The sequence below is a fragment of the Hipposideros armiger genome, unplaced genomic scaffold, assembly GCF_001890085.2.
Source record: "Hipposideros armiger isolate ML-2016 unplaced genomic scaffold, ASM189008v1 scaffold_304, whole genome shotgun sequence".
Taxonomy (NCBI): Eukaryota; Metazoa; Chordata; class Mammalia; order Chiroptera; family Hipposideridae; genus Hipposideros; species Hipposideros armiger.
Window position 1 is genome coordinate 1,141,778 of NW_017731654.1, and position 26,580 is coordinate 1,168,357.

Consider the following 26,580-nt stretch of genomic DNA (forward strand, 5'->3'; position numbering starts at 1 on the left):
AAACAACGTATCTCCTTTTTGGAAGAAAGAATAGAAATAATGATTTGTTGAACACTTGACATGTTCCAGTTATTATTACCTCAATTATTTCTCACAATAAACCTTCAAGTGGAGAAGTGTTATCCCCGTTTCAAGGATGAAGAAACTGAGGCTCAGAGAGGTTAAGCAAATTTCTCCAGATTACAAGGCTGAGTGGGCAACAGAGTTGGGATATTCAAACCCAGAACTGTGGGAGCCAAGTAAGAAATATCGTCCTTATGTTGAAGTGATGTTTGCCCCCCCCCTAGGACTTTGACCCAAGGAGTTAACTGGTCATTGAACAAAGAGCAAACTGTGGAAGGCCCAGAGAGGGGTAGTGACTCACCTGGGATCCCACAGCAAGATGATGGCAGAGCCAGGACTAGAACCAAAAGGGTCTGACTCCTAGGCCAGGCTAGTTCCCCCGTTCCTTGCATCCTCCCCAAATCAGAGACAGCTCAGAAACAGTCAGGATGCCACACTGGGCTGCGAGTCCCTGTTTGCAGGGCCAGTTGATAAAAGTACCCAAAGACACCCTCATCCCACTGCATTTGGAAGATCCTGTCTGGGGCTGGAACAAGCAAAGGGGGTGGAACCCCCAGTCTAAACTAGGACAGGCCAGACTGGCTGCCCACTGGAGGAACAGACAGATGCGCAGGGTTACTGGGCAGGAAGTTGGGACAGGCCTCACCTGCTGGGGAATGAAGGAGCTGGAGAAGGTGACTGCCGACCAGAAGAAAATGCCGCAGCTGAGGATCACCTTCCTGTTGAAGCGGTCGCCCAGGTAGCCAAAGATGGGGGCAGCCACCATGAAGCTGCAGATAAACACTGTGCAAGGAGAAGAGAGCTTAAGGGGCAGGTCAGGGTCCCTGTGGCTGAGCCCACCTGCCCAGACCACCCCAGCTTGAGGCCAAGTGCCCAGGAGACAAAGCTCAGCCCGGGCCAGGCACTGAGGAAGCAGCCCCAGAGAGGGTGACCTCGGCCAGTCCTGGGCCCAGGGGAGACAGGAAAGGCGCTCTGAATTAGGGTGACACCATCTTCTTCAGCGCAGGCCCACAGTTTGTCCAGTTGCAAGTGAGCCCTTTGGGTACTTTTAAAACAGTAAAGACTTACTCACTGAACAGTTATTACATGCCAGGAGCTGTGCTAGCACTCACCACAAAGCCTCCTGTATATGTATCCTTCCAACCCATTCCACCTCGCAGATGAGGAGACAAGCTCGGGGAGCAGAAGTGACTTGACCAAGGCCTCATGAGCGGTAAACATCCCAGTGAGGATTTGACCCCATCTGTCTGACTCCAGAGCCAGTGTTCCTCATACTTGGCCACACTGCTATCCTTAGACTTGGGAAAGAGGCTTAGAGAGAAGGGAGCTCCCCAAGGTTACACAGCAAATCAGGACAGAACTGGGCCTGGAACCCCAGGTCTCAGACCTGACAGATCACACAGCCACCCTCACTCCCAGCAGGCTGCAGAGGCTTTCCTTACATTTGGAAACATTGTCATTCATTTGTTTGTTCATTCATCCATCCATCCATCCATCCATCCATTCATCCACTCAACAAAACAGACAAAAATGTCTGTCCTCTTGGAGGCTTTCATTCTAGTGAGGAGAAACAGGCAATAAAATAAAAATATATATAGTATGTCAGATGGTAACAAGTGCAAAGAAGGGTAAAAGGCAGAAACAGAAGATAGGAAATGTGCAAAGCAAATGTTACCATTTGAAATAGAAGGGTCAGGGAAGGTGACATTTCAGCAAAGACCTGGAGGAGGTGAGGAAACAAATCGTGCACATATTGGGGCAAGAAGAGCAAGTACAAAGGTCTTGGGGCAGGAGTGTGCTTAGCATATTTGAGGAGCAGTAAAGAGGCCAGAGTGGCTGGAATAAAGGAGTGGAAAGAGAAAGGCCAGATAGGGTCGGGCCCTGTGGCCCACCGTGATGCCTGTGGCTTCTGTGATGAGAAGGGAAAACACTGGAGGACGCTGAGCAGAGGAGTGATATGACCTGGTTTTGTTCTTTCAGAATAAGAGAATGCAGAGTCTTAGAGGACTCCGTGGGGATGCCACTGCCAGTGAGGGGAGGGGCTGTGGAGGTCCCAGGTGGGATGAAGAGGCCAGCAAGCCAGGATAGGCCCTGGGTCCCAGGCGAGACAGCCCCTCCACACTTCCCTCTGGAAGGCAGTTCCACAGCTGATGGGCAGATGGCCAGACAAAGGCTGGGGGTGGGCAAAGTGGCCAGTGACTGGCCTCTGACCGCCAGGCTGAATGTACACATGAACTCAGCTGCTCCCTCACAGACCTGAGTCCCCAGGGGAGGAAGAAGAAGAGAAAGAGGGAGGGGAGGAAGGCGGGAAAGAGGTGAACAAGGGAAAAGAGGGCTGTGATGGAGGAGAGTGACTGCCTCGCTCTTATCCTAGTGAGAGAGCAGTGAGTGCAGACAGGTATGGGGGTGGGGGGGGTGCGGGGCGCAGTTACCTGTTAATCCCAGCTCTGTGTGACTGGGACCTCGGGCAGAGTCAGCAGAGAGGTGCACACATTTGGGCACCAGAGACACACTGCCTGGGTTCAAATTCAGCTCAGTCCCTTCCCCGCTGGGTGACCTTGACCAGGTCCCAGGCTCTCTGTGCTTCACTTAGTGGTGTGCTGATAAATGTTTAACAGCTGGCTTTCCTGATGTAGTGTTTGCCTATTTTTGTGGTGTAAATATTCCTTCCATAGCTGATTTCAAGCTACCAGCGTGATGTTGCTACTCCACCCAGCATTGTATATACAGTATTTCTACCAAATATAATAGATGTACATAGCCTTAAGAACATAGATAATAGTAAAAATGTAGAAACATAATTTGGAAGTGATGCATTGTATTTATTCCCCCTTTTTTTTTTACTATAAGTTGTTTAATGGTAAGTTTACATAATGTAGTTTTTAATAATGGTTGCGTTTAACAACCAGCTCATACAATTCCTGAAAATCTAACAATAGGCTCTCACGAGCAGGTCTAAGCCAGCTCCAGCATGCAAACTTCCTCATCTGGAGAATGGAGATAAAAATAGCAGCTCTCCAGTTGCTCTTAGCACTGGACGAAATAACGCTAGTAAGGTGCTTAATGCCACACCCGGCCCAGAGTGGTCAGCCTCAGTCAACACGGAGCCCTTGTTTAGATTCATCAAGACCGAAACTATTTCCTCTTACCTAGAAAAAGGATTTTTCCTGTTGGGCCTGCCTCCCAGGACCTACCTGAGATCAGACCAGGATACTATGAACAGAAACGAGATGTTGGGGTCTCTTTAGGACTCACACACATTCAGGTGAGGAGGGAGAATTATTCCCTCTTTGCCTGTCTGTGCCAGGTGGGGAGTGGGGGAAAAAATATCAGAGTAGGAGTTGCCCCTGTCTAGTTAGGAGGCAGACCCCATCCTTGGGTTTCCAGATGAAAGGGCTAGAATGCCAGGGAACCAGCAAGGAGGGCCAGCTCCTGCCAGGACAGTGAAGGGAAGTTTCATGAGACAGTGATGTCAGGGCTGGGGCATTGAAGGATACACAGGGGTTTACCATGATGATAATACTTAAAATCAAGAATATATACTAAGGGGTGGCCGGTGAGCTCCATTGGTTAGAGCACAGTGCTCATAACACCAAGGTTGCCGCTTCAATCCCCGCATGGGCCACTGAGCTGTGCCCTCCACAACTAGATTGGAACAACTACTTGAAAAAAAAATTTTTTAATAAAATTAAAAAAAAAATTTTTTTTAAAGAATACATACTAAAATATCAATTACAAATCTTATAAGCAATACCATATAACGGTCATATGCTTATTGGTAATAATAACCTCAGGTTTCATTTATGGAATGCTTATTATAGGCAATGCCCAAGGATGTGCCCGGGACTTAATGAGCACAGGTGATCTCATTTGAGTCTCACGATTATCTTCATCTTACAGAAGGGACAATAGAGGCTGAGAGGAGTGTGTGGCTGAGCCAGAATTTAAACCCCAATCTGTCTAACTCCAGAGTCCTTGCTCTAAATCACCCTAGAGACTGCCGGGCTGGGGAGGGGGAAGGTCCCAGCTGATGTTCCCAAGGTCAGAGAAAGTTCAGGGTGTGTTGGGGACGGCAAGCAAGCAGGTCAGACGGCAGCTATGAGGAAAGCGGCGGGAGATGAGGCTGTGGAGGGAAGTTGGGCCCTAAACACTAGGAGCAGGTTTGGCATTTCGAGGGCAGTGGAGCCCCACAGCATGCTCTGTTCTCCTCCTTCAAGGGGGAGCACTGGAAAAGCCCCGCTGGGTGGGTGGAGAGGGGCTAATCCTGGCCCATCCCCACCCATCAGCCTGCAGCAGAGCAAGAAGGCAGCTCCTGGGTCTCTCAGTCCTAGCTCTCTGCTTGCTCATCTGGGTGGGCAGAGGCACCCTGGACTACAGGTGGACTCCTGCTGGAGCAGGCACACCTGGTCCCCACCCCTAGTCCCAGCCTGCTGAAGGTCACCAGGCACCACCCTGAGCTTCACCATGTCTGTCCCGTTTTACGGCTGAGGCCACTGATAGATGGAAGAACTTACCCAAGATGATACAGTGAGCCTCCTGACCCTGGACCCCTGGACCCTCGGTGCCGTCCCGTTGGGGACAAGGGAGTCCAGGGTCAGAAGAGAGACTCGATCCATCTTTGCAGCCCTCCCCTGTGCTCTGCTAGGGACAGACAAGAGAGAGGACCTCCCTTGACCCTCAGGGATGTCACAGGCCAGTGGAGGGGCCTGAACACAGTCAGGGTAGGGACAGGAGGGAAAATTTGCTGGCAGAAGGAACAGTACAGGCAAAGGCTGGGATGTGTGAATCTGTCCCAGATCAGTGCGCAGGGGTCAATCTAGCCAGCAGTCAGCTCTGCTGAAAATAAAGACCAGCTGGGCTAGAAGCTTCACTGGACAACCCCCGCACCCCCACCCCCACCCCAAGGCCATAGTCTTTGTTTGAGGAGAGCTTTCTGGGCAGCCTGGCTGCCCCACCCCTGATCTCGGTAGGGGTGGTTTTCCCAGCAGCTCGTACATGAGGACATCCTGTGGCCAGGGGTGTGGGGAAGCCCTCGCTCAGCTCATGTGTGCTGAGCCCACAGGTCTGGGACAATGGAGCAGCAGGCAGGGAGCCAGGGTGGGGGCAGGGCAGGGGGCAGGGCAGGGCTTGGATGGCAGGGTGGGAGGAGTCAGGGCCCTTGGCTCACCATGGGAACCTGGGCTGAGAACCTCCTCTGTGAGATGGGCCATGCCCCCTCCTCCTAGGACTGGGGAGAGTCACCAGTAAGACAGGACTTGGACAACATCCGTAAGGGCTGTCCACCTCCCATGGCAGTCCAAGGGCTCAGGGTGTTGGCTGAAGGCCTTCCCACCATGGGCCCACAGCAGGGCCAGCACCCAGCTCAGAATAGCCCCCGCTGAGCACTCTGTACCCTGGCAGGCAGCCCCATTATCCTTGCTCTGGGGCGGCTATGCCACCCTCAGTGCACATGTGGCCCTGTTTGACCCCAGAAGGTGGTCCTGGAGCAGGAGTGGATGACGTCTGAGCTGGGGGAACCCTGGGCTCCCACACGGTGGCCTCGGAGCCCACGTCCAGCCCCCACCTCGCCTGGGCTGAACCAGGACTATTTTTACAAAGTCCAGATCTGGCCGAACTGTTATTTGGAAAAGATCCGCCACTCTCCCACATCCTGTGGGCAGGAAGAGTACTTGGGCAGGCATGAGGTAGGCGGGGGGTCAGGTTCTGCCTGAGTACCCTCGCTGTCCACAGGAGGTCGAAGATGGCGGCCCAGGCCAGCCAAGATGATGGGGACGACCCAGGAGAGCCTGGCCCCATCAGCGCCTGAAAGCCACCACCCCCCGGCTTCCTGCAGAAACCACTCCTCCTTCATAGTCTGCTCAGAATATAAGCCCTGGGTAGGCCCCTCAGGCCTCAGGAAGGCCCCAGAGGAATAGCCACAGGGACGGCCCAGCTTTGCCTTCAGAACCAAAGCGGAGGCTGTCACTCAGCCGGCCGAAGTGGGGACGGGAGCAAGGCCAGAAGGGGGCTCAGCCCCAACGCAGAGGCGCTGTCTGGTTTCAGTCTGAGCTGGCTCTTCCTTTGTCCCGCCTCTCCCCTGTGCCTCACTCCCCATCCTGGTACTTCCTCATGAGCCCATGAACCCCAGCCCTGAACTGCCTTCCAGCCTCCTCTGTCATCCATTTCCACGCTGGGCCTCAGAATAAATAACCTGACGCACACAGCTCACAGGAACCTGTCCTGCTCTGAAACTTCCTCTAGCTCCCCACTGCCGCAAGACAAAATCCAGATGCCTTTCACAATCAGACCCTGCGTGTGGCCCAGCCTTCCCTTCCTCTCCTTCCCTTCTCCCCTCACTTCAGCCCGTGGCTGATGAACTGCAAGTCACCAGACCCAGGCAGCATCACAACCTCCACTCTCACGCCCCCTGCCCCTGAGCTATATGGATGCTGATTTCCTCAGCGCCATCCTCTAACTTGCTTATTTTCTCTTCACCTGGGTCTAGTCTACTTGTTAACGCCTCTAATTATTACACTTTTTAATTTTAATACTTATATATTTCACTAGCAAAGTTTTAAAGTTAGGTCTTTTAAACATCTCCCTGTTCTTTGACAATAAGGTGCTGTTCCTGTCTTATAAATTCTACTCTGTCCTGGAGAGCTTTGAGAAGATAAATATACCTAATGTAAAGTCTCTTCAGGAGTCCTATTGTTCTTCAGGAGTTGGTCTTCCCATTTTCTGGGCAGACTGACCCCTCCCACAAAGGTGGGTTTCCTTGTGTGCTCTATTCATGTTGGATTTGAGTTTGTGTTCAGTGGGAATTGTCATCTGTGTCCCGTGCAGGCTTCCCTAAAGAATTCTGGGTTTGCCTTTGCTGGGGTCTCAGGAAATATAAGGGTTACATAGGAGAAAGGAGTGGAAATCTCAGACCTGTACAAAGCAGGGGCTGGACAAGGCTCTCTGCATAAAGCAGGGACCAGGAAGGAGCTCTCCTGTCACAGGTGGAAAAACTGCCCACTGGCTGGGGCCACAGCTTGAAACCAGGGAGCTTGCCCTGGGCTCTGAGTGGAAACCAAGTCACCCCCGTGCAACACTAGCACTCCTGCACTACCCAATCCTCAGAACAAAGAAATCCCCAAGCCTGGAAACTGGGCCAGACTGGTGATACTTGGATGAATCTGGGTGATGGCTATATGGGGGTTCACTGTATTATTCTCTCTACTTTATATGGATATTTAAATTTTTTTCATCCTAAAAAAAATGTTTATATTAAAAATACTACAACAAGCTTCTAAGACATACACTGCTCCCCAAACACTCTGCCTCGCTTGACTTCAATACCAGCTCCCACCCCTGTTTTTGAATTCGTCTTTGCATCTGGCACCTGGAAATTTCCCTGGCTTTAGCTTTCAAGCTCAGCTACGTAGCTTAAATGCTTCTTGGCATATCTTATCCAGTGTGGAGGGAGAAGGAGGGCTTCCCACATTTACTCTTTCTGATGAACTGACTGGAAGCCCTTTCCCCTGAATAAACTCGAATGCATTCTTCAAAACCCCATTCAAATGTCTGTCCCCCCCCTTGGGGAAGTCTTCACCTGCCACCAGGCAGAGCTGCAGTTTGCCCCTGGGCTCCCGCAGTCCCCCTGTGCCTGAGTGGGAACTGGAAACCTTTCCTGTTCCCATCCACAGAGGGAATCTTCCTGAGTTCGGGGACTGAGTCTATGACAGAGCCCAGTACAGCGCCTGCTAAACAGTAGGTTCAGACGCAGCTGGCCCTTTAGATGTAGGCTATGGGGGCTCCTGATTTCCCCAAACAGCAAGACCAAAGAGCGATAATTCTGCTGTGGGTTTTCGCAGAGACTGAGCTAGGATGGCTGCTGCAGAAAACTCCTGGGCTAGCTCTGAGCTGCTACAGAAAGTCAGCTCTTCCCAAACCAGCACTCAAACCCTGGGCCCAAGGGAAAACAGCAGGGGCAGGCCCAGGCCTCACCCTTAGCCACCCCCGACCCTGTCTCTTGGCCCAGCAGCACTGGTGCCCAGAAATAAGCAGACAACCTGGCTCTCAGCCCCAGCCCTTTGATCTGGGCAAGCACCAACACCTGGCTGGCGCCCTCCACCTGGCTCTGACCTTATCAGGGCTTAGGGGAGAGACAGGTGCCTGCGGCCCAGGCCAATTAGGTGATTTGCCTGGGTGCCCGCTGAATCACATCCTGGTCTAGCTCGCCTGGTTTCTTGGCTCAGAGGGCCAAAGGTGTGAGGACACTCTGGGGAGCCACCCCAGCTGTGCCAGGGGTAGGTGTCAGGGCGAGGGCCAGGAAGCAAGGACTAGGGGGGTCTCTGAGCGGGCCGGGACTCACAGCACAGCCCAAAGTCACCCCCCTCAGCACGCTGAGATGCCAGACGCTCAGGCACCTGGAACAAGCCCCACCAATCCAGTGGCCATCTGGGCCCCCTCCCCAAGCCATGGGGACAGCATACACAGAGCTCCAATTCCGGGCCTGCTGGTCTCTTACCATGAGATCTTAGGCAAATCATTTCCCCTCTCTTGACCTCTGTCCCTTCATCTGGAAAGTGAAACTGACCAAAGGGAGCTTGTAGGAGGAAGAATCAAACAAGAGGATACCTATGGGGTACGTGTCCACCTCCAACCCGGCAGACAGGGATCGGAAGGGGCTGCCATGACTTCTCTCAGCTATGAAGGCAGCCTGGGACAGAACTGTGGCAGGGCTACAACCCTCACAGCGCTCCCACCGTCTCCCTGATCTCACTCAGTGAGGGTTTAATGGAAAAGGCTGAGGTAGAGCCTTGCTCCACGTCACTCAGCAGGCCGGGACCAGGAGAGACTAAAGCTCTGCAGGTCCTCAGTAACTCAGGGGCCGCGGAGGGAGGGGGCTCGGTGGCTAGGCTCTCTCCTCCGCTTCCTTCACCCGCTCAGCAGCCAGCTTCCTCCCATGCTCCCACCTAGCTTGAACCCCCTCTTCCCTGCTGTCAGAAGAGCTGGTCACCGTCAGTGCAGAGCCCAGGAGGCTGGAGGGACTAGTCCCAGACCCCAAGACGGGCTGACTTACTCTGGCCCAGCCAGAGAGGTCCAGCAAGGGGATAGAGGCCAGGGGAGAGGTTTGGGCTCACATCCTGCATGTGATGTGAGGTGATGTCTGCATGGCAGGAACCTGGCCACCCTTAGGAGGTGCTGGACCACACAGCCTTGCCCAAGTCCTAGCTCAGTCAACTCTCACATATGAGGGCTAAGCCCTGGAGCCATCGCTTTCCCTCCCTCTGAGCCCCTAAGACCCCATCCGGAAAATGAGCACAGGCAGCTGTGCTCTACGAACACATCGTGGAGGCCTGGCACTGTACATCCTGGAATGCCACCTAGACAGGTCAGGCAGGTTCCTGGACAGAGCCAGTTATCTCCACCCCTCCCACCCAGGGGAATCAGGGCCAAGGGGACCAGGTCCAGCCACAGAGCAAGGTTGAGGCCAAGTCAGACCAGCCCTGCGGTGCAGCACTTGCTGAGTCTCTGCCCAGGTCTAAGGGGCCTGCCGAGGGCATGGCCGGCATGGCCAGCATGGCCACAGCTAGTGGGAGGGCCAGGGAGCCAGGAGTTCAGGTCCCCCGGGGCCACGGAGTGGGCAGGGCAGGGACAAGGGAGACATGGACCCTGGAGGGAGGGCCAGGCAGGCCGGGAAACTGCTTCCTGACCTGCCAAGCTGCCCTAGCCGGTGTGTGTGTGTGTCGGGGGGGCTCCAGCCTTGCTTCCTCGCCAGTCAGGAGGCTGGGTTCCCAAGGGGGATGGGGTCTAGAACCGCAGGCCCCGGACTAGACCAGGACCCAGATCCTCAGCTCCTGCCCTGAGTCTGGGAATACAAGTGGTTCTGGGGCTGGTCAAGGGGTTTCCTGCTTTGACATCAAAGACGATTCTCAGGTTGACGGCAGTGGAAGGAAATGGGGCTAGGGGACAATATGGAAACAGTGTTGACAAGGCTCTGCTGACATTGCCCAAGTTATTGAACTAAGCAGTTGCTCTCAGCAGCCTCAAGATGGAACCTGGATCTCTGGGTCCTGAGGAGGCCCAAGGACTCAAAGGAAGGGTCACCTCCAAGGATCTGAACCCTTGGCCTCTACGCTGGTGTATCTCTCACAGCCCCTCAGGGCAGGTATGGTTTGTTTTGTTTTCTAAGAAGAGAAGCAGAAGCTGGAGAAGGGGTTACTTTTGTGAGCGGCAACAGTGGGATTTGGATGCAAAGCCCATTCTCTTTCCAGTGAGTCAGGACCTGGAAGGGACCCAGCAGGGAATGCCCCTCCAGGGTAGAGGGAGCCCAAGATGCCAAGGTCTGGCGGGGGTGGTATGCCTCACCTGACTGCAGCAAGCCAGCGCCTCGGTCCTTGACCCCAAAGTGCTGCTGGATGTCTAGAAGGACTCCTGGAGGGGAAGACAGATGGTACTTACTGGCAACGTCTGATGCCTGGCACCCCAACTCCCCCATCCCATCTAGGCGACCCCAGTCCCAGTCCAGCCCTCTTTCCACCTTGCAAGGCCCAGCCTGGCCCCATCTACACAACTCCACCCTGCCCAGTTTAGCTAGGCCACTGGGGACCTTAGAGGCCAAGTTTCTATCCTGCCGCACTGGACCTACGTGCTTACCCTGGGGATAGGACCCCACATTCTCCCTCGGCCACTGCAGGGGCCTAAGGCATAGACAGGCCAGGCTCCTCATGGTTATTCAGCTCAGTGGGGCAGCCAAGCCCTCTATTTGCTACCCTGGGCCTCTGGCCCACCTGTGATCCAGCCCTAGACAGGGTGCTGGCACCTGAGGAACAGACATGGGCCCTGCCCTCAGGGAAAACCACCACGTCTGAAGCCCAGAGAGCAGGAGGGCAGCCACTAAAAGCTGCTGGAGAAGCCCTCTGGCTGGGAGCGGGCTGAGGGGGCTCACAGGTAATGCTCACAGTACAAGCACATGCGCACACACAAGCAAACACCGCATGCACTCAATCCAGCTGTCCTCAGGATGATAACCAGGACCCTCAATTTTCCCGTGCAGGGGCTGAGATGTAGAGGGAAGCGGACAGGGCTCCAGGCCTCCTTTCCTGGGGGAAGAGGATCCCTTCTCCCAAACCCCAGGCACCTCTGTTCGCCCATTACGGCTTTGCATGTCAAGGAGCGGGGCAACCAGAACAACCAGAAACCACCCCCACCTGTGGACAGACAGAGCCATGGCTGCACGGGGGCCAGCAAGCTCCTGGGCCCCTGTCACCCAGCACTCAACCAGGGCCCTGAGGAAGCACAGCCCCCAGCCCGAAGGCCCAGGGGCCCTCGCCTTGGCTTATCTCTGAGGACAGCAGGAGGCTGGGCCACAGGCCACAGGCCCCCCTAACCACTGCATATCTGCACTGAGAGGGGACAGGGGTAAAAGCAGGAGGAGATAGGGCCTGCCTCAGGAGTTCCCCACGTAGGGGACAGAGGAAGGGACTGAACCCCGCCTTCACAGGACTCCCAGAGTTCTTCATGATGATGATGATGATGATGATGTCAGCATTTGAAATGATGATGGTTTGAATTACTGAGCATTAAGCGCTTTGCTAGTTTAACCCTCACACTATCCTATGAAGCTGGTACTATTATCCCGCTGGAAAGATGAGGAAACCGAGGCATAGGAGGTTAAGCCACATGCTTAGTCCTACAATGAGAAAGTGGGGGAAAGGAGGATCTCCAAGCACGGTCTGAGGGTCCCGCCTGGTGGCTGAAGGTGTAGAAATGGAGAAAGTAGAATGTCCCTCCTCCCCCTAAGACCCAGGGCTAAGATGCTGAGCAGTCTCCTGGGATGCGGGTCATACCCTGCTGCTGTCCTAGCAGCTGGACAGCCAAGAAAAGCTGGCCTCCTCCTTGTTAATGTACACAGTGGATTGACCATAATTACCCGTAATGAAGAGGCTGTGTGAGGCCCAGTTAATGACTTAATAACCAAGACGGGCTGCAGCCTTGCCTTGAAGGCAGAAGCCAGGGACCGGTCTTGGGCTGAGGGCAGGGCCATCAAGTGGGACCTTCAAAGTGCCCCAACTTGGCCACAGAGGCCCAGAGTTTCACTGGGGCCTGTGGGTGGCATGATTGGGCCAGATGTGGGGGACCACCCACACTCCCCTCCCACTCCACAGTCCATTCCCACCCCTGAGCAAAAGCCTGTTCCCCTCCTGATGTGTGGGTCCGATCGCATAGTCACCGTCAGCTGGCCCCCCAGTGCCTCAGGGGAGGACCCGGACCCTTCATCAAGCCACAGGGATGCAGGTTCAGCTCTGCCAACCCCCCTCGCCAGCCAAATCCACTTCTTAGGACAGCACCCCTCCACCCTGTACTCCAGCAACCCCAAACTACTCAGGGCCCCCCAGTTGTACATGCTTCCTCCTCTACCCTACTTTGTTGGCTCTGCTAATTCCTGCCACTCCTTTAAGACTAGTTCAGGTGCCTCCTTTTCGGGGAAGTCGTCCCTGATTTCTCCTCCTATCACCACCCTTCATACGTTAGTTGTCCCTATCCTTCCTTGTTTTAGCATGTGTCACACTAGAATTACTTAGTTCTACCGGGAAGATACACAGGGACATGGGTATGAGCTCCTTAGACACACTGTGTGCAGGAGCGAAAAGCCACCAGTTCTGGGTTCCTGTTAAGTTCCAGGTACCGTGTGAGGCTCTTCAGATGGTATTTCTACCACTGCTACCTATGCAGGTATCTATGACTGCCCATATAAGGAAACCGAGGCTCTGAGAAGTGAAACAAATTGTCATACAGCACTTAAGGTCACAGAGGTAAGATCTGAAACCAGGTCTATTGCCCAAGCCAAAGCTGGTTCTTCCACTACCCTGCTTCTGCGTGGTTCACTCTTGTCCCCCAGCCCAGGGCCCGGCACGTAGCCAGCCCACAGGGACCTTCGGTGGCAGGATGCACAGATGGATGGGAGAGGGTCCGCCTTAGCCCCTTGAGCCCCTTGAGGCCCGGGGCCATGGCAAGTCATCCCCAGAACCCAGAACAGGGACTGTTCAGGATGGGTGGAGTCGGGAGGTGGTAAGAGGGTAAAACTTCCCCTGGGCCCCTGAACAGTGGGTCCCCATCCACAGCCAAACGGAGGGTGTGGATCTGCAGTAACTGTACACTCACTTCCTGGGAAGCAGGCCATATCAAAATGGTCACCATGAAGATGGCCTGTGTGCACAGCAAATCAAAACACGCTTGTTTCTTCCCAAGGCACATGCTAGCCACCTGACTGGATACGCTCCCCGTCCCATTATTTTGAGGCCTGGCATTTGCCTCTGCCTCCAGGAAGCCTCCTCTGACCTCCTCTACTGCACAGAGTTCCTGGCAAGGGAGACGAACATTTCTCTAGGTCAAATGGGCATACAGGGCCCCTGGGAACTCCCACGAAGTCTAGACCCCAAGACACAGGAAGCTTTGGATGCCCACACCCCAGCAACCCCTGGAGCTCAGCCTTGGAGCCAAGGCCTGAGCTCTAGGCAGAAGGCCAGAGAGAACCTTTCCAGGGAGCAGGGCCTTGTGCAGGCCATAGGCCCTAGGTCAGGCCCTGCCTCAGCCTTTCCGGTTTGTTTGCCTGGACGGGGCTATGGCCACAAGTGGGTGAGATCCTGCTGGCCACTGGCACGGGAAGCGTGTGTCACAGCAGCCCAGCCGGTCGTCTCAGATTTTCCTCTGGGCTCCAGCCTGGCTTGGGCCCACACAGCCCCTCCCTTCTTCACCACAGCCTTATTTTTAGCCTCTTTCCTGGAGGCTGAGGTTTGGTGGGTCACAGGATGGGCCTCACGCCCAGGAGCAGCATCCTATAGTTCAGGCCAAGCCCACTCTACTAGCCCCAGCAGCCAGAGGTACGCAAGGTGGGGCTCTCACCCCACACTCAGCCCCCAGCCAGCTTATGGCCACAGCTCCCCACCCAGGCCTTTCTAGGCAGTCACCCCAAATCCACAGCCAGAATCACCCTCTGTCCACAGGGTCCTCATCCCAGGGCCAAGAAAACACTCTGCAACAGCAGGAACATCTGGATTTCCTCATCTATGGACCCCCGCTACACCCCTCCAAAGCCCCCGAGGGTCTCGCCTCTTGTCTAAGGCCAACTGTCCCCAGCTCTAGGCCAACGGTCTCTCCTGCCTTCCAGGAATTTTGCCCTGGGTCCACCCCTGGCTTGAGCTTGTAACTCTCAGCATCTCCCTCACTCTGTCCCCTACACAACAGCCTGTAAAAGTGCTCCCATCTCTCTCATCCTGGTGGCGAAAGCAATCCTGGCTTGTCCCCTCTGCCAGCCGCTCCTTCTCTCTCCCTCTTCACAGCTGAAGTTCTTAGAAGAGTTCTCTCCCCTCCCCAACTCGTTGTCCTCACCTCCATCACTCCCCTGAAATCCACCACCTCCTGGTGGCTCAGTCCCACAGGCTCTCTCATCCCTCAGTGTCCCAGCCACCTGGACTCCAATTCCATGGCTCCACCACCTGGTCCCCATTCCCTGAGTGGTACCATGGCACTACCCAGGCCAGACACTTAGGAAGTGGCCATGACACCCCGTCCGCTCCCCCACAGGCCCATGAACAGGCCCTGACAATTCTCTCTCCATCACCCTGCCTCCTCCCCAGGCTCCCTGCCTCCAGCCTTTCCCAGCCCATCCAGCCTCCTTCCTGCAGCCTGATCTCACAAGCATTTACCCATCTCCTACCAAGTCCTGGGCTGGGCTTCAGAGACCATAGACAGTGTCCAGACTCAAGGACCTAAATCCCTGGCCCAGTGATTGTCACCTCTGCCTAGGGCTCAAGTCACCCAGAAGCTCTTCAAAATCCACTGGCCCAGGCCACTGGGTCAGTAATACTACTACTAACAACAACAATAATCTGGGTAGTAACATATATTGAGTGCTTACTACGTGCCAGACACGGGTCTAAGAGTGTTACTTTAATTAGCTCATTGGTATGGCTGCCCAGGAAAGCTTAGTGGCTCCTCATTGCCACCCAAATTGAGCCCGGATTTCTTCTAGCATTTGCACAAGCACCCTCTCTAAAGGTGAGACCCAGGGATCTATTAACACACAGCCCAGGTGATTGGAAACCACTGGCTTGACTAGTCTGAGCCCCTGTGAATCTCACATCACAGCCTGCAGGTCTCCAAGCCTTGGCTACAGCCGCGTCCTCTTCCTGAGGTGTCCATCTCTACTTGTTAAGATCCAGCTCATCCAGGGCCCAGATCCAAGGTCACATCTGCCAGGACACCCTCTCCCCCACCACCAACTCCCTTCTCTGTGGTTCTTGTTGAAGAGGTGCCTATAACCTTGAGGGCACCCCCGGAGCTGGATGGAATCTGGCCTGACTCACCCAGCTGGCTGGTCATAGATACGGTGACCTCTCATCACTGCTGGTCCCTCGGTAGCCCCCAGAGAATCCAGGTCCAGCCCCTAAACTGCTAATATCACAGAGTCCTCAAAAAGCTGAAGGCAGGAGAAGATACCCACACTGATCTCAGAAGCCTCCATCCTGACCAGCCTCAGATGCAAGGTTGAGACAACATGATTGGAGGCTTCTTCTTGTCTAGTCAGCCAAGGCAGGCTACCTGGTGCTCAAGCTTACTTCCCCAAGCAGTCATCATCACCCCACATGGACCGTGCCTCTCAGAGCAGCTACCAACTTAGCTGAATTCCAAGGGCACGGGCTCCATAGCGAGACCACCTGAGTTCAAATCCTGGCTTTTCCATCTTCCCTGCTGTATGACCCTAGGCAAGTTACCTAACCTCTCTGTGCACGTTTCCTCCCCTAGAATATGGCTTCATTTTAAGATCTGCTTCCTATGGTTGTTGTGAGGTTTAAATGGGTTAATCCATGTAAAGTGCTTAGAATGGTGCCTGGCACATAGTAGGTAGTCAATAAATATTATCACAGATCATTAACTCAGGCATCAGGAGCCCTGACCATGACAGAGGAAAATGGGAACTCCCAGCTCCGTCATCTTTTCTCCAAAATAGGGGCAGATGGCTGGAAAGATAGGGTCTAGAGATCTGAAGGGATGGGCCATGCCTGCCATTGGCTAGTCCCTCTAGTAGAGACCCTGGTCCCCCTGTGGAGGCCTCAGAGCTGGCTCACTCTAGAAGTCTTGCCCCTGCTTCAACGCTAGGCCACAGCTCCCGCTCTAGTAATGATAGGGGCCTAAGAGCCTGGCTCTGCTGACCTGGCTCTGGATGGCTCAGGCTGGGAAGCCACAGCCTGGCCCCACTGACACCCCGCCTCATGCCTCTGGCCTAAGGGGACTGGCCGAGGCAATCCCTGAGCTGGCGACCCAGGCTCTCCAGTACACACACTTCTACCTTCCCCAGAGCTTCCCGTCCTCCAGGGACAAGCTGAGTGTCCTCCAGGCTCTCCTGGCCCCTACTACAAGCCTCAGGCTGCCCAACGGAGAGTGACCCAGGACCCTCACACCTCCCCGCTGGGCCCCTCCTAAATCTCAATTGCATTTGCTCGACATATGCTGACCCTCCTCCCCCCATGTGGCCCTACAAATCGGGGTCATCAGTGTCAGGACAGCTTAGTGGTCATCTCTGCAGGGACCATGAGGACAAGGTCATCTCTGTAGGCCCCCAGCCCCAGGGCCTCAGCCCCTCAGAGAGACCCTACCCTCTCCCTAGAGAGCCTAGACTCTGAACTTGTCCCCCTAAAGAGCACTCCACCTGGAGACCATAACACCCCTCCCTACCAAGAGCCCTGCCCGCAGACCCCACCAGCCCTAGAGAGGAACCACCCCCAGAACACAGAGAGCCCTCCCTTCTTCCCACCAAGTCTCTATGCCCAGAGTGGGCGGGGACAGGCAGCCTGGCCTCTGTCCTGTGGTTCTAGTCTATCATTTGGGGCCAGCTTTCCTGGAACCAGGCTCAGCCTTAGCAATTTGGGGGCTTTGCGCAGCCACTCCTCTCCCAGCTGAGCCTCCCAGACTCTATCCTGCCTCAGGGGCTCCCAAGACCACCGGGCAGGGGACAAGGTGGCCACACCCTGATCATGACCCTTGGAGGGCATGGCCTGTGTGACCACAGACATAGGATAAAAGGAGAGGTGTTGGTGGAGAGATAAGAAACCCCAGAAAGGCGCAGCTCAAGCCCACGAACTCCCAGCTTCTCCTGGTGTGCTGTTCAGTGACCAGTAACTTCTGCTTCCATTTCTCAGGTGGAAAATTGAGACCCGGAAGGTGAATGGGACAAAGGCCACAGAACCAGGCAGAAGCAAGACTGAGCTGGCTTCCAAGGTCCAGACCTGGCCTGTGTTCCCCCATCTCATCCCAATAAGCCTCAGAAAAGAGGGTGCAACCCGCCCCCTCTCAACGTCCACACCCACAGCCCTCACATGGGTGCTAAAAACAGTGTGTGACCAAGTGACTCCACGCTTCCCTAGGCACAGCCCTTTACAGTTTACAAGGCCTAATCATGCTCCTGGCCTTCTGGGACCCCATTCAGCAAATCCATGCTTGACAGATCATAGAGCTTCCAGTTGTGGGGAGACCCCAGCAAGGTCTCCATGACAGCAGAGGACCGAGAGGAGGTAAGAGGCCAGGCCCCAGTCCTAGCCTCCAAGTTCTGGCAAGTGCATTGTTCCTCTTATTTCTTGCTCTAATGTGAGAAATTCTGCCCTCAATCACATCTCCCCTGGGACTCCTTTCACCAACCTCTCAGCTACCAAGAGAGGGCCAGGCTCAGAGCAGACAGCCTCACTGTGTGACTTGGGACCAGCCCTTCTCCTCGAGTGCCCTCTCTGCAGAAGAGACTGGGCAAAGCCACCACAGTCCCCTCTTGAACGTACGAAAACCATTCTGCCCAGCGTGGGGGTGAGGGGGCCCCACTGTCAAGGCCGAGGGCTGGACAAACAGACACCGTGCTGACCACTTCCCCAATTTCCTTCCTAGGGGTGCAAGGCCTCGCAGCTCATTGTGTGCCCTGGTCAGGACCAACGGGTAGCCCCAGCCACCATGACAGAAGCGATGGCCTCAACAACAGGGGCCTGCTCCTTATCTAACGTCATCCAAATGTAGCAAGGCCCCTTCAGCCCAGAAAGATGGGCTTTGGGGTCAGGGACGTCTGGGTTGACCCAACTCTGCCACTCAGTTAATCAACAAGGGCCAAGCCTGTGCCAGCTCCCCCCACCCCACCTTGCATATTGGGGTCACAGAGATGACCAGGCTCAGCCCCTTGAGGCTGGAGGGAGATGGCCACCCAAATGGGGGTAGATGCTGTGATGGATATGAGATAGAGTACAGTTGAAAGCAGGAATTAGGTGCCTGGCTCAGCCCAGAAAGTTGGGGAAGACTTCCTAGGAGGGCAGAGGCACGACGGAGACCCACCCAGGGAAACTGAGGTTGGCTGCTGCAGCCGCTGAGGAACAGACCTGGTTGTCCTGGGGGAGGGAGGTGCAGGCAGAGCCAGGGGCCAGCAGACAACAGTTCCTGAGACCAAGTGCCCCGCGCTACATTTAGGAGCAAGAGCTTGACCACAGAAAGAGTGAGGCAAAGTCATCTATTGAGGATTCAGGTCTCAGAGAGGGTCAGGATCTGCCTCATGTCACACAGCAAGTCTGGCAAAACCAGAAGCAAGAAGCTCAGCCCAGAAGACATTCAGCCCAACGGGAAGTCCAGCCCTAGGAGCCTGGGGATCAAGCCAGTGTCCTCTTTGCCTCCCTCATTCTCACCCCCTTTCTACACTCAGGATTTCAGGCCCCTACACCCTGGAAGACACAAAAGCCCCTTCCAGTCTGGGCAGCTCTGATCCAGCTGTAGCCTGCAGCCTTCCTGCCCCATTCACAAAATGAGAAACTAAGGCACAGGCTCGGGAATTAAAAGGCCCTGGGTCTCAGCCCAAGGTAGTGAGTTTCAAGGCACTTCCTCTGACAAATCAACAGCACAGCAGAGGTGCTGGTAGAACCAACTGGAAGGTGCCTGAGGAGGAAGAAGGATCAAGGAAATGGGCAGCTGGCAGTTAGTCATTAGGGTGCCAGCATTCCAGGCCAGCTGGTGGTTCACTTGGGTGCTGACCTGCCAGAAAGGCACTCTGGAATGCGGTCCTGGGACACTCCACCCTGCAGACTTTAGGTAGTGCTGGTGTAGCAGTGACTAGGACAGGGCCACCCACAGGGACAAGGCTACCTGAGGAGGTGGGGCAGAGGTGGCATTGACTATCCTTATCCATAAAGATAGCCACAGAGCTTGGGGCTTGGCTTGTCCTCTACCCACCCAAGTGACCCGTAAAAGGCCCTGGGCCTCCATGTCCCCATCTGTCAGCTCCGGACAGACTCCATCAGGTGGACAAAAAAGGAGCCAAGAGCCCTAGCCTGGCAGCCCCCTCCGGCACCCAGCTCAGGTGTTTGGAGAAGCCCCTAGTCCCTGCCAGGCCTGGGTCCCCGTGCTCAGCTATCCTTCTGGGTTTGTGTTAGTGAGCAGTTGCCGCGGATACCAGTCTCAGCTTCTTTGGCAGAAAAGGACTCTCCCAAGGCAGGGTTCTGCCTCTCCTCATCAGCCCCACCTTGCTCAATTTCAAGGGCCCCGTCTGCCACGGGCTGGATCAAAGGGCAAGAACATAGGTATTAGGAAAGGCCAGGTATCACAGAGAAGCTGGGGAAGGATCTCAGCTCTCAAATAGTCGTTCTCCAACCATGAACAAGACTGGCGCCAGCTCCTTCTTACTGAGCCTGGTTCCAGGAGCAGAGGACTGCCACCTACACCCTCAGCTCTGCCTTCATTCTACAGATGGGGCAGAGGCAGCTCCGGCACCAAGAAACAGAGCTGGGAAGAGGGGACCCAGGACTCTCACCTGAGGGGCTCCCTCCTTCTCCTGACCTGGCAGCCACGAGTGGTCTCAAAATGGAGAGTGAGTGGCAGCCAGGCTGGTAGGGCCCATGGGAGCAGGAACCATTGCCCTAGGGGAGCTCAAACTGCCTCTGTTAAGTTGAGCTAAAATTCATCTGCCCAGAGGAGTCTTACCCTGGCCAGCAGTCTCTGGGCTTCCAGGCCAGAAGCAGGGGGCCGTGTCCCTGCCTCTACCAAAAGAACATTGCACTGGGGGGTTCTGGTCCTGCTCTGCCCTGCCGTGTGACCTTGGATAAGTGCCTTGCATTCCCCGGGTGTCAGCCCCCCCATCCACACAAGGAGGCAGAGGGAAGGGTTTAGAGGCGGCTGGTTTCTGGGCTACCTCAATTTCATCCAATTAAAGCCACGCTCAGTAAGGAAAGAAGACCAGGAGGCTGGCCCTCCTCACCTGCTTCCGAGGCCGGCGGCCCTCAGGGGGTTCTCATGGCAGCAGGAGAGGCCATAATTAGCCCGATCATCGGGTGGCTCTGGGAACGCTAGGGCAGAGGCAGAGCCCACTGGAGTTCCCAGGATGGAGACCAGCCCTGATGGAGAAGGGAGGGGCTCGCAAAGGTGCCCTGAATGAGACCGTCCAAAACAGAGAAAAATGGGAAGGGCATCATGGCTGGGGCACAGCTGGAACAGAGGCATGGAAGAGGAGGCAGCTGACATTTGTGAAGCTCTCCTAGGAGTCTGGCCTTGTCCCAGGTGCTTAAGAGACATTCCCATTTATTCCGCACAACCCAGGAGGTGGAAAGGAGGAAATGATCACCCTGAAGTCTCAGGCGACATCAGCAAGGTCGCACAGCTGGTAGTGGAAAAGCCTGGACTCTAACTCTGGCATCAAAGCTCTAGACCTGCGTTATCCACTGCAGTGGCCCCAGCTGCAGCGGCTGATGAGCACCTGAAATGCAGCTCATCTAAACTGACATGTGTTATAAATATCAAACACACACCGGATTTCAAAACTTAGTATGAAAAGGGAGACAAAATATTTAATTCATAGCTTTTATATTGATTATATTGAACTTTGTTGGGTATATTGTGTTGAATAAAATATATTCATTCATTTCATTATTTATTTTTACTTTTTTAAATGTAGCTACTAGAAATATTTAAATTATATATGGGGCTTGCATTATACTGTTTTTGGACAGAGCCAATCCATACCATAAAACAGAAATGCACAGGACAGATGTAAAGGAAGAGGGTGGGAATTCCCCTCATTCTTTGAGGGGGGGAGTCAGGGCCAGATTGTGAGGTTCTCAAAGGCAAGGTGGGTGGGAACATCAAAGGTGACTAAACAGTGGAATGTCAGCATCACCTGCTTTCTCTTAGCTGGGGCGGCCAGCAACAGGTGGACCTAGGCCTGGAATGACCATTCCCCTGCCTGACCTATCAAGCCATAGCAGTTACCATAGAGACAGTAAATCTTCCTAAAAACTGAAGTTGGGGGCAGGGGGGTGTGAGGGAATCTACCATAAAGAGAGAGAGAGAGAGGGAACCAGGCTTATCCGGAGAGGAAATCTGTGTATGTTGTATGTTGGGGGCGGGGCAGTGCATGAGCTCCAATCCAGCCCTGGTCAGGACAGGGAGGGATACACAACCCTAGTGGGTATTTGCACAGGGCTTTCCGGGCCTTCCTCCCTACTGCCCCACACCCCTCTTTGCCACTGCTCCCCATCCCCCACTTACCAATTCACCAGAAATTTCCCATCTTCTTCCCCCATTCTGACATTCTGACTCTGGGACACGCGTCAGATAAGCACCAGATCTCCCTGATCCCACCCTCTCCTCCTCAGTCCCTGGCAGAGTCAGCTTCCCTGAGAAGATCAGAGCGGGTGGTCTGGGGCCAGAAAAAACAAGTTGGAAAGAGCTACAGTGCCAGAAGCAGCACCATTCATTGCTGAGAGAGGGTGGGAAACCTCTTCCCAAGCAAGGCTTACTGGTAAATCTAACACCGGCCTTGTTGTGCACTCTCCTGGCCATCTTGGACAAGGGTTGTACAGGAACCCCGGTTTCCCTATCTGTATACGGAAGTCTATTTTGTACTGACTACAGGTCCCTGATGTTCTCTGACTTCTCCCTGCCTTAGGGTGCTACCTAAGCTCCCCAGTCCCAGGCAGGCACATGCAAGACAGAGGCTGGTGCACTTGGGTTGTACTGGGTATCCTGCTCACCAGACCGAAGTAAGAGCCTCTTGGGGAGATCCCACCCCAGAGACTGGTGCCACTGGTACACAATTCCAAGTCCCCATAACAGAGGGATGGATAAGAGAGCCAAAGGTTTTGAGAGAGTCTTCCCTTCACAAAACCCCAATCAACAGAGGAGACTGAGGCCGGGAGAAGGGGAACCAGATGGCATCTGGTTTATGCCAGGGCTCTCCTCTTCGATCACCACAAAGTTCTCTATAGAGTCTGTCCAAAATTTATCTTTTTTTTTTTTTTTTGGTTCCGGATTTTACTAAGCTGTGGTTAGGCAGGTTCTGGGACAACATGCCAGGTACACAGTCACTGCTCTCCTCCTGCAGGGAGCCCCTCACCTATGCCAGCCTGGCCAGAGTCCTTTTCTCTCAAGGCTGCACCATTCCCATGTAGGAACAGCTCAGTCTAGGTAAAGTCCCTACTGACAGACCCCTAAGAAATGGGGGAGGGAAGCCAGCAGACTAGACTTCCAGGACCCAGTCCATCCCCAAAAGGGTCAGGGATCAACCACCTCACAAACGGGGAAACAGACCTAAACACAAGCTGAAACTAGCCCAAGGTCACACACCAAGCACAGGAGGGGCAAATCTGGGACTAGAACCCAGTTGTTCTATGGACCCCCAAACCATCCCCAAAGCTGGCTCCCAGAGATGCTCACAGAGGTTGAGACAACCTCTCTCTAGCTGGTGGCCTGCGCCCTACCCCAGGCCCCAGGCGCCATAGAGCAGGAAGAGGCATCTTCAGGCCTCAAGCCAGGACCAGCTGCAAACCGCATCCTGGGTCCCCAGGCGCCACGGACCCGCCCCGCCCCTCCCTTCGCTCCCCGCAGCCGGGAGCCTTTGTCAGCCACGCGCTCACACGCTCACACACACATCCGCGCCGTCCGCGCGCACACACTCGGTCTCCTCTGGCGCACACCAGCAAGGGGCGCGCGCACTCGCCGCACGCACGCAGGGGAGTGGAGGCGGCGGAGGAAGGAAGGAACTGACAGGCTGCGGACCGACAGACCGCCTGGACTGGGGGGAGGGGAGAAGAGGCCCGGGAACCTGAGGCGGGGGCGGAAGGGGGCGCAGAGGCGAGAACGCAGAGAGACGCAGAGGAGACTCTCGAAAAAGAGGACAACGGATGGGACCTCCAGGGCTGGCGAGGACGCGCAGGCTACTCCAGGGGTGGGGACTCCCCCAATCCCTGGCCCCAGGTGGGGGGCTGTCCCTAGATTGGACTCGTGGATCACGGGACATCACTTGCCCAGTTGTGCCTGAGTGGAGGGCCTTTAGGGGCCCCACATAAGGCTTGGAGATAGAGGGTCTGGGACCAAAGGCTCCCCGGGGTACCTCGAGACGGGGGGTCCTGGTTCTCGGGCTGGGTGGGGCACTAGCTCACCTGCTACGGTGTACCTGTCCAGGTAGTTGAGCACGTTGCCCAAGCTAAGGATGGCGGCGGCTGCCCCTCGCCCGCGGCCCAAGCTGGCGGGTTTGGGCTGCTGCGCGCCGGAGCCCTTGGCAGCGGCTGCGCAGTTGGGGGTGCTCGGGGTGCTGGGAGGTCCGGACGGGGCTCGCCTCACGCTGCCCGACAGCGTCTGAACCTCATCGTCGGCGGCTGCGACTCCAGCGGCACCCGCTGCCCGCGCCCCGCAGCAACCACCACCGCCAGCCCCTAGCTGCGCCCCCCGGCGCCGGCGCCGCCGCTCCGCGTCCGCCTCCTCCTCCTCCGCGCCGCCCGCCGCCGCCGAGGCGCATTCCAGGCACATCATGCCGGCCGGGATCGGGGCGGCGGGGGGCGCGGGGGGCGCGCGGCCCAGCTTGGGCCCACTCAGTGCGTGTGCGCGCCGCGGAAGCACCGCAGCACCATCCCGGCCGGACCCCGTCGACTCCTGCGCTCCGGCCCGGCTGTGGCGCGGCCAAGGTTCAGCCGCTGTACCGTCGCAGCCTCGGCAGCTCTGACAGCTGAGGTCCAGCCCCGCCCACAGGTCACGCCCAATCAGCTCCCAGCTTCGGCAGAGCCCCGCCCCGCACGTGCTGCCCCGGGGGGCGGGGGGGTGCCGCAGAGTCCCTCCCGCCCGACGGGGGCGCAGTCACGCCGGAGCCGCGCGGCAACCCAGGCGGGCAAGAACCCGGAGGGTGTTTGTGGGAGCTGTGGAGCTAGCAATAGAGTGCGGGGAGCAGGACTCCTCAGCACCCGTTCAATGCCCTCCCTCCCCACTCCCTACCACAGGAGTGGGCTCTTGGCAGAGACTCTGGGAGACAGCTGAAGACTAGAGCTCAAGGCATATGGACATCCTGGAGAGAGGGTCTCGGTTAAGTCGGGGACGCCTGTAGGAGAGCCTGTGGCCGCTCCAGCAGCTACTCACCCGCCTTGATTTAATCAGTTTAGGGAGAGCTGTGTTAAGAACCAAGAAGCATGACCAGTGGGTGTTTGGCTCAGGACCCAGGCCTCCACGAGGCACAGAAGGCTATGTTGGCCACCTCCCCAGGAAAACCCAGACCCAGCCCCCAACCTCCCCCTCCCCCATTTCTGTTTGCGCACCAAGACCCTACCCCTGTCTCACAGAGAGGCAGCCACTGGCAGGGAGAGCCAGAGCTCCAATGGGGCCCAGCAGAAACAGGGCATTAAGAAGGGGCCTCGTCTCCTGAGGGTGTGGCATCCCCAAGCACCAGGCTTCCAGCTGGGCACTAGGTAAGGAGAATTCTCTCTCTGGGTCTCAGTTTCTCTCTCTGAGGGTAGATAGGAAGATAAGCTGCAGATGGTCTGGAAGTCTATAAGTGGTCAGTGGAAGGGGGAGTCCTGTCTCCCATGGAGAGTGTGGTTGGGTAGCTTCTGTGTTCAGGGTCACAATCACCACTCCCACCCATCTCATAGGTGCTATGGTTATGTGACCACCCCCACCCCCATTCACCTGTTTGAGGCTTTGAAATTAAAATCCTGTAGAAACAAAGTGCTGAAGACAGAATGGTAAAACTAGACAGAGCCTGGGAAACCAGAATTGTCCCCTGTGTTTCACAGACACTGAAATGACTCCATCCTGGACATGTAGGTTAGTCAGTGGCAGGGTTGGTGCTGACCCAGGACTCATACAAACCCCCTGGGCTGGGAGCTCAGTTCCCACTGCAGGCTGCTCCAGACCTGACCATCCATGGGCAGGTGCATCTTGTGAGGGTGTCAGCCACACTGAGTCATGACATAGCGAATGGGTGACACAGCACAAGGCACCCACACACACACACCACTGTCTCATGTGAGCAGAGTTAATTCCCAAGCTGATGTTTCTTGGCGCCTTCGAGGTGTATCTTAAATTCTGCAAAGTGACTAAAAATATGCTTCGGCAGGTTGGGTATGAATGACTGTGACGGAAGGGTTAGGAAAACATTTCATTCTGAAAGTTGCCTTGCTGCCTCTTTCCAGGTTGCTGAGCTAGGCCTGCAAAACCAGATAGGGGAAGTCCCTGTAGGTGGCCTGGGATGACAGGTGATTGACAGGCCTAGGAGTTCCATGGGGCCGGTTCTAGGCCCCAGCAATGACCCTCATGTGTGATGCTGCCAGCTAGAGCACAGTGTCTGGCTGTGGGACTGTCCAGCTGAGAAGGAGGCACAACCATGGCTCTAAACTCAGCCCCAAGGTCCCCTTTCCACTCCCCCAAATTTCTCAACCTTTCAGCCACAGCCCTGCCCAGGGAGACAGTTTTAGCCCTTGACCAGAAAGGGGAGCATTCCCTTTCCATGGCACTCCCTTTCCCCTACTGAGTAGGCCCCAGAGCATGGGAAGATGGCAGTTTTGAGCCTTTGAAATTTGGGGGACCTCTGAGCTGCCACCAAGCAAGCCAACCATTCCCACTGTGTGGGTTTTTCTGGGATTTTATCTCAAAGGCACTCTCTAGAGTAGGTCTTGGAGTGGGATAAGGGACCACCCAGGGCAGGGCAGCAGGGAGAATAAGCTCCTTCTGGCTCTGTGGCCCTGAGCAAGTCACAGCAGTGGCCTTCTGAGAGCCTCTGGCAATATCATGGCATCATTAGCAATAGTACTTCTAGGGTTCTTATCTCCATCTCACCAGCAACAAAACCGAGGCCCAGAGAAGAGAAGTAGTATGCCCACGGTCACATACCTAGTAAACAGTAGGGCTTGAACTAAGCCCAGGTATGTCTACCCCCAATCTAGTGTTTCCTCTACTGCCCCACAAGGCTGCTCTTAGCTTCTCCAGTACGCAGTTTCTTCAGTGGCATAATGGGAGGCTGAAATCAATGATGGCTGAAGGACTTTCTGATATTCATTCATCAGGTCTAGACCACAACTTCAAAACAAACAGGGCACAGGACATTAGTGGCCAGTATTCCAAGGGCAAGTACATTTGAGAAATGGTACGTAAGCACAGAGAAACAGGTTTCCTTATTGGAGGACTTTTCAGAGCCTTTAATATGAGAGTATACAAGACTCTTACACTGTGAGTCTCCCAGGAGGGAGGTATAGGTTGCCATGTCCACGTGTG

At 55.4% G+C, this 26,580-nt stretch overlaps 1 protein-coding gene across 2 annotated transcripts in view; it reads right to left on the reverse strand.

Annotated features, from left to right (window-relative positions):
• SPNS2 (SPNS lysolipid transporter 2, sphingosine-1-phosphate) overlaps positions 1-24,059 on the reverse strand; it is a 35,412-nt gene extending 11,353 nt beyond the window's left edge. The window contains exons 1-3 of one of the 2 annotated variants that reach the window (XM_019659864.1): positions 23,484-24,059; positions 10,399-10,464; positions 710-846 (exon numbers count right to left, since the gene is read on the reverse strand). In XM_019659864.1, the coding sequence (XP_019515409.1) occupies positions 710-846; positions 10,399-10,464; positions 23,484-23,853 (573 nt within the window). In that variant the 5' untranslated portion in view covers positions 23,854-24,059. The remainder of the gene's footprint in view (positions 1-709; positions 847-10,398; positions 10,465-23,483) is intronic. The other variant, XM_019659863.1, reaches the window with a different exon arrangement.
• Between the last annotated feature and the right edge of the window lie 2,521 nt (positions 24,060-26,580).